The following is a 19,860-nucleotide window of genomic DNA, read 5'->3' as shown; positions in this document are numbered from 1 at the left end:
TTTTCTTTCCGTTTCTCCGGCCACCTGCACCCTGTTTCCTCTGAAAATAAGAGGTTTCCCTTCTGCGCTCACGTTCTCTGCAAGGAAACTGGAGCCAAGTGAGTAATCTGGAGAGAGATGCAGCCATTAGGAGACAAGGAAGACTGTCATAGTGCAGATCATGCTGTTTGTGACTGACTCAGGCAAGAGACGAGACTGTATGCGAGCTGTTTTTTTTCCACAAAAAATATACAAACTGAATATTATCACCGTCCTAAGTTATTTTTTATTTTTCTATTTTTATTTTGCCAAAAGTTAGTTTTGCAAAAAAGAAAGAAAAAAAAAATCACTTTCGGCAAAATTTGACTGAAGGCATTACTTTAGGAAAGTGACAATATCATGAAATAATAAATAAAATCAATGGAGGGCTTACAGATAAAACAATTGCATTTTGGAGTTGTTCTATATTTTTGTTCTTGTGATATTTAAGAGAGTCTTTGAGCTGGTTCTGACTTGAAGCAGAGTCTCTATGTATATAGACAGATTGTCTGCATACATACACGCTGGCAACAGGTGGAAGCGTCACCTCTTTACCCTGGTTATGTATTTCAGCCATACACATACAATTGTTGCATTCCTGGTTGCCTCAGTGTTATGTCAAAGGATTGGAAGCATCTGAATGTATGTCTGAACACAGAATACTTCTGTGCATCCAACCTTATGTTCGTATCAGGAGTTAAATCCTTGGAAAATATCACTGTGCACACTCGACTGGTAGACATATGCATGGGCTACAAGAGGACATGACCCATACAGGCTGCTCCTTCTTCTTTTTTTTTTTTCTTTTTTTTGTTCCACCAAATGCATCATACATATTTCGTCTGAAGTTATGGATTTCTGTTCCTAGAACTTTGTTTACTACAGCTCCAACATTTGCCTGAATACGGACTAATCAATAACTCATTAATGTCTTGATTGCATTGTCAGCATCTCTTCTCCTCAAACTGACAAATGATTCCATCTTAAACTCGGAGAGCAAATAGCGCTATCGTCCACCTTTAACCATTTGAGACATGTCTTAGAAAAAGAAGACGTAGCTCGAATGATGCAAAGGGAACAAGACGGACATTTGTTAATCAATTGTTCAAGTGCTGTTGAACATTTTTGGGCTGGAGCAATATTTTTATGCTTTGTGAAGCATACAAATTAGTTCTTTGGTAGTTCTTTGGTGACACCTATCAAAAATGCCAACAACAACATGTTCTGATATGATCTTTAATCCGTTCTTGGAAATGCAGAGATCATTATCCCAGCAACCCTCTTCTGAGGCATTCACACATCACTAGGGAAACATGGTACCGTGAGAAAATTGTGGTTCTGCCCTGGACACTCCATTCAGTGCAACAAGCACTGAATGTTGCATTGAGAAAATCCTCCTAAACCAAAGGCTTCCTGATCAGTTGTCTAAACCATTTTAGCCTTTTCAGAGCGGAGGAGCAGCATCTGTACTGAGTTCCCTCCAGATGATGGAGTTGTTCACCCGATGTCGAAGGGTGATGAAGACAATTTCAGATGCTTATATTTGGGATCTTATTCTTCTTATCTCAAAACTGTCGGTGAAGGCTGGAAGGTAGATTAAATGCTGTAGCTCGGTTCATGAATCCCTGCAGATGAGGATCCGTCTTGTGTTCTGTCCTGCCATCTTGAGTAAAACGAAGCAAAGACACCAAGGTACTTGAAGTCCTCTTATTAAGGCAGAGACTTAACTCTGACCTGCAGAGAACAGTCAAGCAGTTGAGTAACACAGGTTCCGACTTAGAGGAACTGATCCTCATCCAGGCTGCTCGCGGCTTGGTGGCGAAACATGTTTAAAATCGTGGCCGGAAAACGGCAACCAAACTGCCCATTGTATACAAAAAGAAAAGACGAGAAAATCCTCCTCTATATAGCTACACCTTGAGATCCTGAACATTAGTGAGAGAAAAAAAAGATGTGCAAGGAACCAATAACACTCACATTGAAGCAAAAATGAATACATCAAACAAATCTAAAACAGACACAAATGTAAGAAATATAAATTTAATGCTGGTTTCCTTTTGCTTTCTACCTGAACAGCTTTTTGATTAGATGAAACTTGACCTGCATGAGTCAGTGTTAAATGATGCTAGATTACTTCTTGTTGAGATTTTAGGACTATATGTGCAGAAAGTGAAAATAACTAAACATGTGAAAATCACTTCACAAATTAGAAATGCGCACAAACTTTCAAAAATAACCACTAAAATTTTAAAATATTTTTCTTTTTATAAATGTGTTCCAACTTAAGCGCATTTCACTTAGTTTATTAAATTATCAGCCCAGGAGGTGATTTCAGTTATATATATATTTGAGATAGTTTCCTGAAAGACAAAGCTAAAAAGAAGACTTGGTTTTTTAAGAGACTTTCAATGTAATAAGTTGAGAGGAACAAGTATTTTGTTGTAATAACTGGTATAGATAAGGGGAAAAAAAGCCCTAACAGGAATTTGTAAAAGTGGGAAACATAAGAGACCTTTGTGTGCAGTAAAAGTCTGCAACGTGATGTCTGTTGATTTGCAGAGCGATTTGAATCAATGGAAACTCTTGTCTTTATTTTGAAACATTTAACCGGAAGCGATTGTGCGCATTGCGGCATACTTAACATGAGTGGTCCCCACTTTTAAGGCTGCTGGTGTAGGATGAAGGTTTTCAGGAGTCACATGGACTTAACTTTTAACTGGAGTTCAGTTCATTCTCACTACTCAGCAACGCACCTTGTGCTAATTTCTTTCTCTCTCTTTTTGAAACTTTTTGCTTCCCACTTAGCTACTTTCCTCGCATATTCAGACATTTTCCCGGACTTTTTGAGGACTTTCATCGCGGACACCGGTTGCTAGTTCTGAACATGTTGCGAACTTTCCTCTGCCGCATCTAAACTCAACTTGGCGATGTGAAACCGTGGCCGGCTGAAGGAAATAGCGTTTCTTTACATCCACAAGTTCCCTCAGAATGACTGAAGAAAGCAGAAGTGAACACAGAGCTGAAAGCGGAAAGGACCAGGAGAAACAGCTCCGGCTGCGAGTCTGCGTCCTAAATGAACTTTTGAAGACTGAAAGGGATTATGTTGGGACACTGGACTTTCTCTCGGTGAGTGTTGCATAATGTAGGAAGAGTTTTTAAAAAAGTCCAGACTGTATTTGCCTCTTTAAAAAAAAATACAAACAATTATGCCCTGACAAATAAACAAATAAAAGCAGACAATCTGCTTAATATGCACGGTGCATCTGCCTTGCAGAGCAACAACGGACCCATTAAAGCCTTACAGGGTTTCATCTGTCCTTGCGCGTTGCTGTCTTGTGCACAGGTTTTGTTTCATTTGTCTTGTTTGTCTTGCAGCCCTTTTGATTAAGATCTGTGTTTGTTTACAAGTGTGAAATTGGAAGAGCAGTTGCACAGCCAGAACTCTGCTTTGATCCTCTTTTCGGTTTGACCCAAGGATGTTTGAGGCTCATAGAGTGGCGGGCAGGTCGCTCACAAAAACATGGTGTAACACTGGCAGCAGTGTCACAGTCTGCATAATCCCATCTGCATGTGAATATGCATATGTGCATATTCATACGCTTTCTTTGAGATGATTCCTCAGAATAAAATCCGGTGCAGCCAGTTGCCTTCACAAGTCAACCGAGATGCTCATTGCAAAAAGAATATCTAAATGTAGAACTTGAACATTAATGTCCACAGACTTCCTCCATCCTATCCAACCGGCTATAATGGAAAGAAGGGAGGAGAAACATTTCAGTTTCTACATGTGCAAAGCAGGTAGGGACCCTGAAAAGACTGGAACTTTTCCAGGGCCTGAATACAAATGTGCACTCCTCGCCACACTTTTCAGATGTCAGACGTTCTCTCCACAATTAGACAGTACTGCTAAAACACATCAACATGTCTTATTGTAATGGGATAATTTACTAAAAAAGATACAAATACTTTCACCTTTTTTCACTTTGTATAACCCATTTCAGCCTCAAGACATGACATGATGAAATAAACTAAAACAGAAGACATTACATTGCTGTGGCATAATTACAGAAATTAGTAAAAAGTTAGAATGAAATTAATGATGTTCCAGCTCGAAATACGCAATTATTCGATTTAACAGACAACATACTACACTGTATGTGCAGTGCTTTGGTCATTTATTAAATGACCACACCACTGTCATAAACATAACTAAATATTAAACAATGAAGCAAAAAAAAAAAAAATAATAATAATAATGCTAGAAATACTCCCAAAACATCCAAAGTGTGAGTTTCTTACACCAATTTTACTAATTCCTGTCATGTGCAGGATCACAACTGTATCCCGTAACGACATCTCTTGCAACACGGGAGAACGCATTTCCCATCTCATCCGACCCATATGGTGCAAGCTCTGCCAAAGACATCGCAGGTGGACTTGAATGAAAACCATTAGCACGAGTGCGGATAACACCTGGCATGCCACCACATGACTGGAGGCACCCACTGTTCTTCAAATGGCTTTACATCAAAGTTATGGGTTGAGTAGGAGACATTGTAAGGCAAAATGCTTGATTTTCAGTGATGCTCTCAAGTAACGCACGGATATCTGGATCAAATCCTCTGCCACCACCGTCCAGATGTTTCCAATTGGATCGACGACAGATAGGGGTTTTGTTGGGAATGCAGCCACCCCTCCTTTATCTCCCTTGTTGTGCCGTGGCAGGGATTAATTTCAGAGGTGACAGATCCTTGTGAGGCCTTTCTGTTCTGGCCGGGAATGTTTGGATAGACGCTTCAGATTGATACGTGCGGGACTGGTTTTAATGTATTTTATCTGATGGTGTTGAGAGAAGTTGGATTGTTAGAAATAAAGAGTTTGACCTTCTTTGGGGAGACCCTGGTGAGCTTTTATGGAAGATATTAAAGATGATCAAAGAAAAGCCCTACTGTGGAGAGAGGTCACAGGACAGACCTTTATCTGATCGGAGGAATAACAGGACCCCTGGTTCCCAAACACAAGCCAGATAGGAGTCACAATTCTCTGTGTGTCTACAGGTCAGAGGGTAGCCGCCCCGTCTGTGCTGCCATTGGATGTCCTAATCCTGGAGGGACAGAGGCAGGCAGAATATTATTAGAGGGGGTGAAAGGGAAAAGCAGATCGCAGAGCAGACAGTGCCAGGAGGGTGAAGGGTATGAGTGGCTGGTCTTCTTGTAAGCCATATTTCCTGGAGGAGGAATTCCTCTGAGGTTAGAAATTGCTGCAGAACAATGAGGCTCTAGTCATTTGGTGAGGTTGAACCGAGGTGCAGAGATTGCCTCTCCTGATCTGGAGGACCAAAACACAATGCTTACCCCCAAACACATGTTTTAACATTCAGGTCATAGAGAGTTTTGTTCTGGGAAAGTCTGAGCCCACAGTGTACGTCTCTCTCACTCTCTTGTGGGAAAATGAAGATTGCATCTTCACGGTGTCGATGCTCTGAAGTCTAATTTTGACTTTTTCTTGGAATTTTCTTTGGATAATTTCCCCTGCATTTTAAATACACCAGAAGAAGCTTCCAGGGAAACATTTGTGTATATATATCTCACATAATGGACAATTATAACTTGTGATAGTGGACGGAGGTGAGCGCCGGTGTTTGTCTTGGACCGCTCTGAGCTGACAAAATGACGGCCAATCTCAACAGTGGCTCAGTAGGAAGAAGAAATTTAGACTCTGCTTAAAGACGTGCTGGGATAATAGGGCTCATATGCAGTTTTAAAGAAGCCTGGAATAGTCTGGACTTTGATTTAAGGATTTTTCAGGTTTGGACAAGTGTGGAAAAATAAGCTAGAGGTTGGAAAATGTTTGTATTCACAATTTATTCCCAGTTCCAAATGGTGAAATAATTCCGACGTCCACAATTTTCATGCACTCTAAGATCTTAAAGAGAGAAAATGCAAAAAAGGTGTCAGTGTGTGGGGGAAATCTTTTATGTTCTGCTTCTGGAGGAAGATCTGAGCCACAAGTTAATTTATTCCTTTGGGCTTGGTAATAGATTAATTGGGCCCTTTGCTTCGATCCCTCTAACAAAAGCATCTTTAAAGTGAGCGCAATGTTTAAAACCATTTTTAGACCTTAAATCAACAGAAATTAAATATATTTGATCAGAGACAACCGAGTCATTCTGTCATAAAACATTCCCAGGTAAAAACGACATCTGTTTAAGACTTTAAACAAGAAGAAGGCTTTCTCTGTTTAGCCATTTTGTATTTTATGCTGATGTTGCCTTTGTCAACAAGCAAGTCACTATTACTTTTTTTTTTTAAAATCAGTGTTGTGTCTGCAGAAAGGGCAGTAGGAAGTTCAAGAAAATCAGGCCTAATGACGAAAACAGACGAAGAGCATTTACTGCCTCCCAGAGATCCAGGTAGTTCACTAAGCCATTTTTGTGTGCGTTTGCCTTTGAGTACTCCATGTCTCGCTCTCTGGGCTTTAGCTTTGTTTACTTCCTGAATAGAGTAGTCACTGTAGCAGCAGCCAGGCTGCCTGCTTTTTCTTTTGCTGGTAGCATTTGATCCAGACAGTGGTTAGGTCAAGGAAGGGGGTCAGAGACGTTCATGCCTCTGGATACTATGATCCTGAAGGTCACAGCCTCTTGTTCCTATCCTTTTCCCGAATGTTCATCTTGAGATGTTGGTACTTCCTTCCCTTTCCTGCAAAATAGAAACAAGGTCATGTTTGCCTGCCTCTCCTTTGATAAGAGAAGACACAAACTCGGATGTCAAAACAGGGGACATTTTTAGAAGGAGGGTTGCTATTATGCATGGAACGTTGTAAATCCAGGTGTTCTTATGTGATTGAAGAAATCAAGACAGTCTGAAGTGTGTAACTTTTATAAGAAATGTGTATGTTTTTTTAGATATTTATTAAACTATCAACATGTCATGACAGTATGTTGTGAGACAGTTCCTCCACCTCTTCCCTGTGCTGCTATTGCTATCTGAAGAAATGCACCGCTTACAAACAAAAAACCAATGAGAGCTAGGAGGAGCATCAAGCTTGTGAAAGCGCTGCTAATGGTGGAGGAATGTTATGCTAACTAGCCGTAGCATTCAGGACAAGCTCTGCTGACAGTGAGAAGCTGTAGTGGTAGCAGAGAGCAAGGGAGCGGTTGAGTGGCTCTGATTGGCTATTTCCTGTTGGCACTGTCTTGTACTGTCACGACAAAATGAGAAGTTCAATAAATATGGAAAAAAAGTTTTTAATAAAAGTTACGTACTGTGTGGCTTTAATATTTTACTAATCAATTGTCTATTTTTAGTTTGATTGCCGTAGTGTTGTCAAATCTTGGACTGTAGAGAAGCCATTTTCCTTTAGCACAGTGGGCCAGATCTCTGTCCTCAGAGTTGTTGAAAGGGTTAGAGAAGTTCCTTGTATCTGCAACAGGCTGTGACCCTGAAGACATTTCAATTGGGTACCTAAGGACAATGCTTCTTCTGTAACCAAAGCAAGAGTTGTTTTTGCATTATTGGCACAAAGTCAAGCTTGTTCCTTTGAGCTTGTTCTGGGTGTTTTCATCTTGTCACGAACCTCGTTCGTGGTGGTTTGGGAACTTCTGAGTTTCTCGTTTGCCTTTGGCAGATGATTCTGCTGGCATCTTCAAACCAGAGTCTTTAGCTGTTTTCAGTCAAGAGTTAAATCTATAAAGAGCTTGTTCTACAAATGTGAGGATTTGGTTTTCAACCTGAAAAAGGTTTCACTGGTATGACCTAGTTGGTTGCTTTAAGCACAGAGGGTTTATGTTCGGTTGGTGTCTCATTCCTGAAGGGATGATTTAATTGAGCAGGAAATGAATAGATAGATTGACTTAGTGTCTACATTAATAAGGTAAAACTCCTCATCTACTTGTCTGCCTTCATTAAGACTTTCATCTATACTCATGAGATATGAATTATTATCAAAATATCAGCATCCTGGAGACAAGCTTACCCTATCGATCAGGGGTCTGCAACCTTTATCTCCAAAGAGCCATTTTTGCCCACTGTCCATCTAAACAAAACTTGCTTAAGGCCACAAATGTTACTTTGCAATCATCTTAATCTTGTAGACTAGTTCATTTTTTTTTTTAATAAAAATCTACAATAGGAACTGTGTGGTCATTTTTAAAGAATAATTGTATTTCTACTTTTAGGTTTTATCATAAAGGGGAAAAATGTGTATTGATTATTCATTTTTAGCTAGTTATAAAAAGCCAAGTTGATGAAGGTCCAAAGAGCACTTTTGAAAAATCTAAAATGTATTGGAGAATGTCGCTAGGAAAAAGAATAGTTGGATTTCCCTCCTTGATCCGTCGCATGGATGAGCCAGCGGCTCAGTCAATATTTCAGTCATTAGAAGTGACAAATATTTTGAGATGTTGTTTGAGTTTTTAGATGCTGGAATAAAAAAAAATAAAGTCATAACTTCTTGTTATGTATGAATGACATCATATGCTGTTGTCTTTTAGGGCCAATAAATCATTTTATGAAAGTAGTTTAGGGGAAACGGGGATTAAAACTAAAGTTGAGTGCTTTATTCCCAGAGCATGATGTTAGGCATTAACTTACATCAGTTTGTCGTCATAATGGACCCCAATTGTTCTTGTTTTTATTCCCTAATTACTTCATTTTTTTTTTCAAAACTCATGATTGCTGCACAATACTTTACTTACCATCTAGTTTTTTTTTTCTTCAGAAACAGCACAAATAACATTTGTGTGTTAAGTAAAAGGGATTTTTTGGGTTGAAGATGTATTTAAGAAAGCACAAGTAAAAAAAATACTGATTAAATTATATGAGAGATTATATAGAGGAGGTAGGTGTGATCTCTTCACAGATATAATAAAGTTATAATAGTAATCCTATTTAGTCATAGTAATAACTAATTAATATAACCGCTAGTAATTATTTTCTATCTGGCTGTCATAAGGTTCTCTGCTATAATCTTTGAAAGCTGATTTTGGAATAAAAATACCTTGATTTGTAAGTAGAATAACCAATGATTGTTTTTTGTGATTATATAAAATGCATATCACTTACATTTTTGTTAGATTGTCATGCTTTGGTATTACATAACCAAATTACATTAAAACTTTGGAAAAACTTTAGTGTCATAGACCAGCGTTGGCCAGGAAGCGGCTTATTGACGTTAATTGGGTTCTTTCCCTCAGATTGTTGTCAAGTAATAACCTTTTATAACCAAACGTTGCCAAAATGTTCCAAATGCTGTCACAATGTTCGCCTCTAATGTTAATGTTGAAACTAAAATGGCAAAATTTTCCTTCTGTTAGTTTAATTGAAAAGTATATATATATGCAAGCGCACTCTACAATGCAGCACCACCCCACATGGCAGTGTTGGATTCTGTACATTTTTAATCCTTTTTTCCCCCCTGTGTATAACAACACACTGTAGGTGTGGAGGCGTCGAGTGTTAAGCTCTTCAATCCTGAACAATTTCAAATGCTTCATAGTTATTTTTTTCATGTCTGGCTTTATTTTTTATCCCACTCCACAAATCTTCATCCGTCCACATTTTTTGGAAACTGAGGACTGCTTTCCGGCTTTCTCCTTATAAAATTTGTATTGTTGTGCCTGTGAAGTTAGAGCCGTATGGTTTCGTGTTGCCGCGTTGAATCCTGACCTCCGTTCGCAATCCAAACTAACTGAAAGTCAGTTCCAGCTAAATAATCTTCCAGGTGTTGAGAGCAGAGGTGAAAGGGAAGCAAGGTGAGATGTGTTTTTCTTTCTTTAAACCTTTTTTAATTAGATTTGCTCCATGTATCCAGTCAGCCTCTCTCCTGTGTCTGTCCCCCCTTGTGAGGCCTCCGAACTCAATGAAGTGGCACACTTGCATTTTAATTTCACAGTCTCAACATTAACTAACCCACATTTTACAAGATGAATCTATGACTCCAAAATGACTTTTTTTTTTTCATAGTGTGCCTTTGGTTTTGCCTGATACTTTTCTAATTTGACAGAGGATGCAGGTTTACATCGATGCGAGTATCATCAAACTTGTCTTTTAGGATCCCGAGGATTGATTTTTAGTAATATTTCCTCTCCTACAGAGATTTTTTTTGGATCAGACTTGAGTCTCAAATGGTTGAAATAATGAATAATCCTTCATCTAGATGCCGAGATTGGACATTTAGCTAGTTTTTAAATGTAATTTTGCCAAAAGTGAGTTCCTGTATATATTTGTGAAAAAATGATTAATGCACGGAACAGGCTGCTTGAGTTGCACTCTTTGAAGTGTGTAATATCTGTTCGTTTTAGTCCTGTCCCTCTCTCCTGCGGGACCTCACCATGGATTGAGTGCTTCAGTTTTTCTTCCTCACAGATGCCAGTTTTGAAGCAGGATTTCCTTCCTTCCTGTACCTCCCCATCTTTACATTGTGCTACATGCTTCCTGCTTAAAAGCACACATGCAAACTTATAACTCCCGCACTTTACAGCACCACACTCTCTGCAGAGAGGTGCTGCTGTCTTTAAGCCCAGAGGAGAAGGCGGCCTTTGATTTGGCCTGTGGCAGGTGTCTGGTCACATGGCATAAAACGGTGGCAGCAAACACTTGTCAGGATGGGAGCAGAGGGGGTCATCCTCACAAGGGACTGTGTTTTCCACACTTGTGTCAAAGACATTCTCAGACTTGCTCAGATCTTTGTGCAGAGAGTGTACTCCTGAACATTGCCATTTTTATAAGAGACAAAAATAGATTGAAATACTGACTGAAATTTTGCTAATGTATGCATTCTCCTAAACCAGCCCCTTATCCTACACTATTTGCTTCATACAGAGAGTCTGGGTTTCTGGCTTTTGAGAAGTGATTGCTCCCTGGAGGCACAGACTCTGTTAAGGTTTTAAATTTTACCCAATTGCTAAAGTTTGCCTGTGATGTACGTGCCAGTTCAATGCTATGAGCTTACCGGAAATTGTTTTGAACAACCATCTTCAACTACAGAGAGAGAAGAGCTGAGCTGAACGAAGCGAATGTTGATGTTAATTCAACATTTGGAAACGTGGCCAACACAGGCTGAACAGCTTCCTTCATTTCCTCAGCTGCCATTTCTAAAACTACAGCCTACTGCAATTCTAAAACGGCACACAAAAAAAATCAAGGTCGTCGTTCACAACTTATCCTTGTGTTCGCTGATAGGCCCGTTATATCTACCGGAGGGAATCGAAGTGAAGGGGAACAAAAGCCCAGACTGTGCTGTATGTGAGATTTTTTCGTATTGCACAGAAAGACAATGGCCAGGCTAGTGTTCTCCTTGAACGTCTCCACATTTTGCCACATTATAGTCACAACTGTAAAGCTTCGAATAGGATTTTATATCAACAAAGTGTGTATAATTGTAAAAGAAAATTATACATTGCTTAAAAAAAACAACATACCTTTTTTACTGAGTTCCCTTGCATGTATTATCTTGCTTGAAAAGACATTCTTCCAGTTTCAAGTCTCTTGGCCTAAAACTGTTTTTTTTTCTATTGCTTGTGCTTATAGCTGCATCCATCCTCTCACTAAGTATGACCAGCTTCCCTGTCTCTGAATAAAAGGATCTCTCTCTACAGCATGATGCCTCCACCACTGTGTTTTAAAAGATTTTTTGACAAAAGCTCATATTTTTTTCTTTATGGTCCTACTTTGGCATTACAGCAATCAAGCCCCACTGGACTAACTTTTTGCATGTTTCCAGTTGGGTTCTTGATGATTTATTTATCTTTGCACTGAGCTCCAGTTATTTCAGCTCGGATACAGGTCTCCTTACCATCACCCTAATGTTTGGCTCCAAATTCAGTTGAGTCTGGCCCTGCCATTCCAAAACTGTAATGTTATTTCCAATCAGGAGAAACATGTTGGTCAAATTAACGATTACTTTAAACCAGTCCCAGGAGTATGAACAATTCTGGACTTAGCAGTAGCTCTGTGAGCAGCCTTCATGTCAGAGTTCAGCCTCTGCAGTTCTGCCCAGCCCGACTTGATGGGAAACTCTCTCTAAATGATCTAAATATGCTGCTGAATGGGATTTACTGTAGAGGTTTAAAGACTCCAGTAAGTGTCTCTCTGGCTGCAGACATTAATTTCTGTCTTGTATTTTTTTCCCCCCAGCCTAGCATTTTAACACTTCTGCTTCATATCTTTGATTATACTTTCATATTTCTACATTTTTGGTAAAACCGTCGTCATCACGTTACCGTATGCTGCCCCAGGGTTTGATTGCTTCCCGACCATTGCATGGCAAACACGCTCCTGCCAGAGTTTGGTTGTGTGCAAACACAGGAAGTCGAAGGGAGAAGCTGGCCGTAGTCCTTCCCTGTCAGTGTCCAGTTTAGTTTAGCCTCTGCCCGTTTCACTCCTACTTGCCAGGCCTGCTTCTCAGGATGGCAGAGGGCCCCTTTCTGCAGATGGCGTGGAAGCTTTGAAATCAGATGAACAGTAGCAGTGTGTGAGACAGTCTTGACCGGGAGAGCACCATGGATTAGCAAGCTGACAGTTTTGCTCAGTCATCTTGTAGATCGATAAGGTTTTGCTGGTATGCAGCCCTGCTGGGAATCACCTGAACATCAGAGGATGATGCTTTGCTTGGTTACACATTGAAATTGGAAGCTGGCTCACCAAAGACCATCTCCCGTTTGCAGCAAGTCTCTCCTCCCATCTCTAATTAAGTTTCACAGTTCAAAACCTCTCTTCCTAATTTGTTTGAGATTTCTCGCCCTTCTAGTTTCATCAGCGTCATGATCTGGATCTTGAAATCTGGATAAGTGTTAAAAACATTCCTTTATTGCTACTGGATAAAAAATAGAATTTCTGTAAAAGAATTGCTTTTTAGAACGATTTATATTTCAAATATTGTATGGATTTTCTCTTTGAATTTTCAACAACTGTTTTTCTGAAGTGCATTGATTGTTTCAGTTTTTGGAGCTAAATATACCTCTGTCCAAAAATGTTGAATTGGGCTGTAATTGCTTTCTTATCCTTTAAAACACTCTTAATTATTATTATTTTTTTTTTAATCATTTGTTATTTTGAGTTTTTACAAAGAAGTGGTATAGAGTTCAAATAAAAGTAAATTGAGTTACTTTAGACACCAAAAAAAGAGATGACATATCACAATTCAGAAAGGCGATCCAACTTCTTGATATGTGATTGTTGTGTTTTTACTTAAACGTCCAGAATGTTTTTAAAACTGCTGCAAAAACGTAGAAATCACAGTTTGGTTAAAGTGTGACATTTCAAAGAGCAAAAATTGTTGGAAGACTCCTGTGTTGATGTTAATTTTACTTGCATGTTAACTTCAAACTGCTCAGCAAGGATTAGTCATAGAAATTAAACTCATGGATATTTCCTAGATGAACAAGCTTGTTTTTGTTATTTTCCTTAAGGTTCAGTCCAAAAACATCAAAGTGAATAATTAAGTTTTTTTTTTTTTACATGTCATGTCCAGAGCCTAAAAATTCTACTTCAAAACACAAAACCTGACTTTTATGTGAGAGCATCATAAATACTCTCACAAATGCAATAATGCAGTTGTTAGCTTTTTCTGCTTTTCTGTCACCAAGTTCTCTTGTTGGCAGCCCAAGAAAAGCAGCTAAAGTCAATCTTTAGAAGCCAAATCTTAGTTATTTTTTGAGTACATATAAAATTGCAAAGTGCTGGGATCTTTCATGCAGCACAATTAATCAATTACTCATTACATGTTTATCTTCTTGAGCATGCACGCTTCAAATAGGCTGGACTTCTAATTGCAAATCCCATGCGTGTGTGTGTGTGTGTGCGTGCTCGTCAGGGGTGTGTAGCTAAACGCAACAGACCTATTAATAGGAGTAGACACTGAAGATACAAATGTGCTTTGTTTCTCAGCTTGAAGATTATGTTAATATAAACAGAGGTCACATGAAGTTCCAGAAAGCTTACACGGTATTATCTGTTAAAACTTACAAAATGTGATCATGCAAATCGTCCGCTAGTTAGTTTTTGTTCACACACACAGCTAATAACCACTGAATGACTGATATAACTTTAGTGGTCACAAACAAGTTGTTTCTAACATAATGATCGATGCAATAAAACTTCTTTTCTGTTTTCGGATGGGAGCTCTTAGTCTCTGGTCAGAACTTTTTTCTCTTGTGGGAATTTGGTCTGTTTGTGTGACATCGTGCAGAAAATTAAACTCTTTATGTTTGTCCACGGGCTGAAAAGCAATTTGCAGCACAGGACATAAAACATTTACTTCTCACCTAAATGTTAGAGAAAACCAAATCTCTTTTGTAAGCGTTTTTTTTTTTGTCCCTTTCGTTGTCGATTTTCCAGCTCTGCTCTTGTTTAATCCAAAGCAAGCTGAGTGACTAAAGTGCTTTGAGAGGTTGTTGCCAGAGGGCGCTGAACTGCTTGCTCACCTGTTACCTGCTGTGTTTTATCACAGCATTTTACGCTGCAGTTCTAGGAAGAATATAGATGGTAGGAAAAACACACGGAGAGATGCACAGCACTTCCACTGTGTGTGTTAATGAGCTCAACAGAGGGATTTGTCACACAGAGGCTGTTTGTGTCTGGACCGTCTACATCTTGAAATTTTTTTTTTGACACTTTTCTAACATTCTGATTATTCTAACAATAATTGTTCTGAGGTTATGTAGAGCAGTGGTTATAGAAACTTCAGCTTCTGAAAGGGAACCGGACCATGAATTTACACATAATGGGTAAGTTGGTTAAACAGGATTATAATGACAACACAAACAAAATTATAAATATATTCTCTTCAAATTCCTTATTATTATGTGTGACATTGACAGTAGTGTAAATGTGTCACCATAGGCCTTTCTTAGTTGCATTTGTAACGATTTGACATATGTTCAGCCGTGTTGCTCTTTATAGGAACTGTAGTTACATAAGCACCTAAATGATCATTTGCAATCTTAACATTCCTGTCAGCTGCAGAGCCACTAAATCTAAACTGCAGACTGCCGAGAGGAAAGGGTGGGGAATTCAAAATGTAATAAAAACCGCTGACAACTCTGTGGCTTTTTGTCATTTTGCTTTGAATAGTCAGAATCCATCTGCAGAGGAGACGCTGAAGCGAGTTTCTTCACGAAACATTAGCAGCGCCAAACTGCACACTCATGCTTTACAACAGATCTGTACAATCAGGCCATATGGTATACCCGAACCATGATGTTTGTTTGTTTACTACTGTCCTGACTATAACTATGAGCGAGCAAAAGTGGCAGTGGGTCTTTATAGGCTCTAAGAAAAGAGAGTACATTTTCTTTTCAATGTGCATCCACACCTGTAAGAAAAATTTGACGTTTTTTTTCTAGTGTGAACAACAGACACCACATTCTGCAAAATAAAAATAGTTAAACTTGTGCTTTGTATCTGGTGCCACATGTGCTATTGCTCTCAATATCCTTGCTCCTCATGAACTGGAGTTAAAAATTGAAATTTTTGCATGATTCATCAAACTTGAGTCGTACTCTTATTCAGTCGTCCACTTGTTCTGATTTAAATCCTTTAACAGATGTTGATGTGTTGGCCTGCCGTTTGATTCCTACTCATTTATTTTGGATTGGAGGTTCCTATGCTGCTATGGGTGGTTCTCCCGAATGTGTAGTCGTGTGAGCCTTTCCTCTGCTTTGTTTTCCAAGGACCATAACCTCAGTGTGACACGGAGACATGCTCTGGCTCGGCTAATAAACGGTAAACGATTTGTTTTGAAGTGTGGGAATGTCCATCATTGTCCTTCTGTGACGTCATCTCTGGTTTACTTACTTGAGGAAGCAAGTGGCCTTTGTTTTGCCAGACTCCGTTGCTGTGATTCATCTGTTTCATTGACAAAGTTGGAAACGTTTTCAAGGAGAGGAGCTTGGCTTCCGCTGATTGTATCTTGGCATTCTGATGAAGAGATGCCAGAGGAGCATGTTACGTAATATCCATTCGTAAAAGTATCCTGAACTATTCTTACCCTCCAATTTTGTGGTCAGGTTTTTTTTCTTCTTCATATTTAACAGGAAAGAATTTCAGTCACTCTACATGAATCAATATTTCTTTTTCCGGACTAGGTATGAGTTTTCTGTGGTTATGCCTGATTCAAAGCCAGAGGAATTTTACTTCTTGTGTTTTTAATTCATTTTATTGAGACTGAAGTGCTTCACCTGCTCTGCCACAAAATGGGATGCCGGGTTGTGAAGTACCCAAACGCAGGCAAACGGAGGCAGAAGTGGAGCAAAACTAAGGATTTTTATTAATACAAAAATGCATTTACAAAAATAAAGTTCAAGTCCAAAAACTCCAGGAAGGGGAACTAAAGTTAATGAAACAAAATGCAAATTAAAAATATAAAACAGGATCAGTGCAGAGCAGATGAACCAACAAAGAACAATGTCAACAATGGAGCTTATATAATTATATAAGTGGAGAATGAGACTGAATGCAGGTGAGGTAAAAAGGGGATTAGGAAAAGTTGTGAAGAGAGCAAACAGGCAGCCTGTGGGAAGGTGAATAATTAACACAAAGGAAGCCACACTAGACAGAAAAAAAAACTATGAACCAAGGGGGAGGAGACTAACACTGCTCCAAGAAAAATAAAGCAAAATGCACACACAGAACACAAGAATAAACTAACTAAAGAAAAAGGAATCGACTACTATGACAAAACCATACAGGCAAAAACAAACTGAATATGACAAAATCTTTTCTAACTAAAACCCAGAAGTAACTAGCATGTCTGTCAGTAAAACAACTGAGCATTGTTGCATTGCAGCTACTATCTGTGTGTCTTTCTCATGTTTTGAGTTTGTCTGGAGCTTTTCCTGAACTCCTTGTTTTTTTTTTTTGTTTTTTTTTTTTACTGGTCTCAGGAGTTTTCTGTTCGAACGTAAAAGGGAGGCCCTCAAGCTGTTGTTGACAGAGCAATCAAACGCTCACCTGTGTTCAAGCTGAAAAGGATCATAATCAAATGTTTTGTTTTTTTTCCCCCTCAAAGCTGTCATATTACAAGAATCTAATCCTGATCCGTCCCTACGCATGACTACAAAAGTTCAGGTTATTATGACCTTCTTTCAGAAAATACCACTTCGGCATGAGGCAACAGTTATTTCCACATCCGTGTCTTTGTTGCCCGCAGCATGTGGGCCGGTGTTGATTAATGACATGGATTGCCGCATGCAGTTATTGGCCTAATGTATTCATCAAACCCATCTGTTCTGTAGCATAATGAAAACTTTAATGAGGTTTTAATGTGCAGCCACCTTCTCAGCTTTCATAGTGACAATTCAGGTGATTATGGCTAGGTGCTCAGGGACAGAAATTGACTGAGACATTACTTTCTTTCTTTTATTCTTGTTACTTGCTGCTAAGGCAAACGTACAAAATCTTTTTTTTTTTTTTTTAGTGTGTGCAGTATGTTTGCTGTAGAGTTCTGTAGTTTTGCAGTTGCTTGCAGGTAATAAAAGCTTGGAAAACAGGTCATAGTCATGCTAGCACTTTATTTTTCCTGTCACTGTGTCAGTAAAACTTTCTGTTTGCTGTCCAGGAAAGTTGGGACAGTTGCTAACCAATGTTTAGAAGAGGTACTCTGTAAGTTATTTCTTGAGCCATGCACACATCTAGAAATAAAACAAAGAGGGTTAGCTCTTATCTAGTTCTACTTCTCACAGTTTTTATCTATTTTGAGGTTGGAAGACATGCCGCAAGAAGTTGGTTTCCGTTTTACAGCAGCACTTTAAAATGCTAATGTGTTATCTCTGACCAATCAGGATTGATATCTCTGCATGCCACTGTGCAACCTATTTAATGCTTTTAAGATCAGAAAATTCTCTACGGTAAAATTTTCCAGATGTTCCACTATTAGCTACAGCTATTTGCTACAGATAATCCTCTGCGAATACAGATATTGCTTTTTGTTGAGTGTACTCTTTTTTTTTTTTTTTTTTTTTTACTGGAGATGCGGTGACAGTGAAGCTAAAGACACGGGACATAAAATCATATTTTCCCCTTTTTTGCCACATATTCCAAGAACTGTGTCAGGCATTTGCAGCGTTCTAGAGGAACCCTGTTTAGTGTTTTCATGCATTAGACTTGCTAATGAGATGCTAATGGTCATGAGTGACAGAGTTGCAAGGCAAGGCAGTTACAGAATGGTAATCAGCATTGAGTTGCCCCTACAACAAAGAGCCTGATTATGTGCGGGCCCTTTTTTCCTCCCGACCACTAACCTCAGTTTATTCACTCGCTTACGTGCTGCTCTTTTTGAAGTGATCCTTTGCGTCAAAATAGTGATATTAAGAAAATTTCTGTGAGCTTTTTTTTTTTTTTTCTTTATACGTTTAACACAGGAGATTGAATGTGTACTCGGTGAGAAATGTTGAAGGGTTTTTGGTGAATTCGTATCAGCAGCTGTAAATGAATCGAGAGAAATCTCTCAGCTCTCACAGTCCTGAGATGTTGCTTGAAAAGAATAATTCCTGGCATGGCTGCTCATTAAAGTAACCCGCTTACATGCTTTTTGGATGTATTATGTTAGTTTTCTCAGGGCAGAGGGCCTGCTGTGAGGCTACATCGGGTGATAAATGGCATTGTGGCCCTCAGTGGGGCGGTAAATGGATGCCCATTGTTCAGGTTAACTACGGAGAAAGACTTCTATCTATTTGGTCATGTGTTTGCTGCGTTGCTTTTTATTGTCGCTGATAAATAAGGGTGTGCGCTGGTGAATTGTCAAAATCTGTGGCATTGTGCCTCCTTTGCCGTCTGTCATAAAGCATTGGCTTTGTGTGATCTCGCACAGAGGCCTTTGATGACATTTCAGATTTTTGCTTGAATGCAAAAGCAGAACGGGTGCAAATTCAAAAGGACCACAGTGTTCTGTGTGGGATTGCTTCCTTTCATTTTTGGTTTATGCAGCTTTTCCCCCTAAAATGATAGACATGCTCTCCTTTGCAAATCAGGCAGTTTGGATGTGTTGAAGTGGAGCTGTGCTGAGTAGTCGGTATCTTATTTGTAACGTACGGCATTCAGAGTCCATCCGCCTGTCCATCTGACTCATTTCCTGTCTGTTTTACACAAGGCTACGAACTATTTCAGGGCAAACTGAGGTTCATGAGTTGAAGATGCCAACAGATCCACATCATCTGCAAACATGAGGCAACGAATACCCTGCTCTCCATGACTATTCTCTATTACCACTAACATAATCTGGGAAATAGGAGAGTTGACCCTAAACCCTAGATTTGACTCTCGGATCAAAATTGATGCTTCTCCAGCCTGAGGTTGTTAAATTCAAAATCTTCTGAATTAATAACTACACTACAGAACCTCACTTCCACAAAAAAAGACCTGAAATACAATTTAACTTGCTCTCCATCAAAAAAAAAACGAGCAGCTCTAACATCAGAGGTTGTAACTTTGTTGGAGATCAGATTCAGACGGATTAAAATTTTGAGCTGTGTGATGCGATTTATCATCCGCGTTGTACTGAGTCAAAGATTTAACTTGCATCGGTATGCATCCCAGGCTCCCTGAAGTAAGGGACGGGCATCGGTCATGAGCAAATAGATTTTTTTTTTTTTTTCTTTCTGCCAAGTTGCACACAGAAAGATTTTTGTAGATTTCCAGATGATGGATGTCCTCTTCGTTCAAAGCTCTCCTCCAGGCAGAATTCAGGAAATGAGTCATTTTCACGTTGGTCACATTTAAACTGCACCTTGTTAATTTATCACTTTCAGAAAGGGCTCTGAAGCATTAATTGAGATTTTTGGGGTTTGTGAAGCACCATGGGACTTGGACTCCTACAGGAATGTTAGCGTAAAAGCTCTTTCCATCC

At 39.2% G+C, this 19,860-nt stretch overlaps 1 protein-coding gene across 1 annotated transcript in view; it reads left to right on the top strand.

The window, feature by feature from the left end:
- The first annotated feature begins 2,667 nt into the window (after positions 1 to 2,667).
- Positions 2,668 to 19,860, top strand: part of prex2 (phosphatidylinositol-3,4,5-trisphosphate-dependent Rac exchange factor 2) — a 101,219-nt gene continuing 84,026 nt past the window's right edge. Inside the window, exon 1 of the mRNA XM_014975713.2 lies at positions 2,668 to 3,144. Coding sequence (XP_014831199.2) covers positions 3,007 to 3,144 — 138 coding nt within the window. The 5' untranslated portion in view covers positions 2,668 to 3,006. The remainder of the gene's footprint in view (positions 3,145 to 19,860) is intronic.

This window comes from Poecilia mexicana, unplaced genomic scaffold, assembly GCF_051168715.1.
Source record: "Poecilia mexicana isolate PSO_F unplaced genomic scaffold, ASM5116871v1 scaffold_20, whole genome shotgun sequence".
Classification (NCBI taxonomy): Eukaryota; Metazoa; Chordata; class Actinopteri; order Cyprinodontiformes; family Poeciliidae; genus Poecilia; species Poecilia mexicana.
The sequence above is the reverse complement of the archived record's forward strand: the minus strand, read 5'-3'. Positions and strand labels throughout refer to the sequence as shown.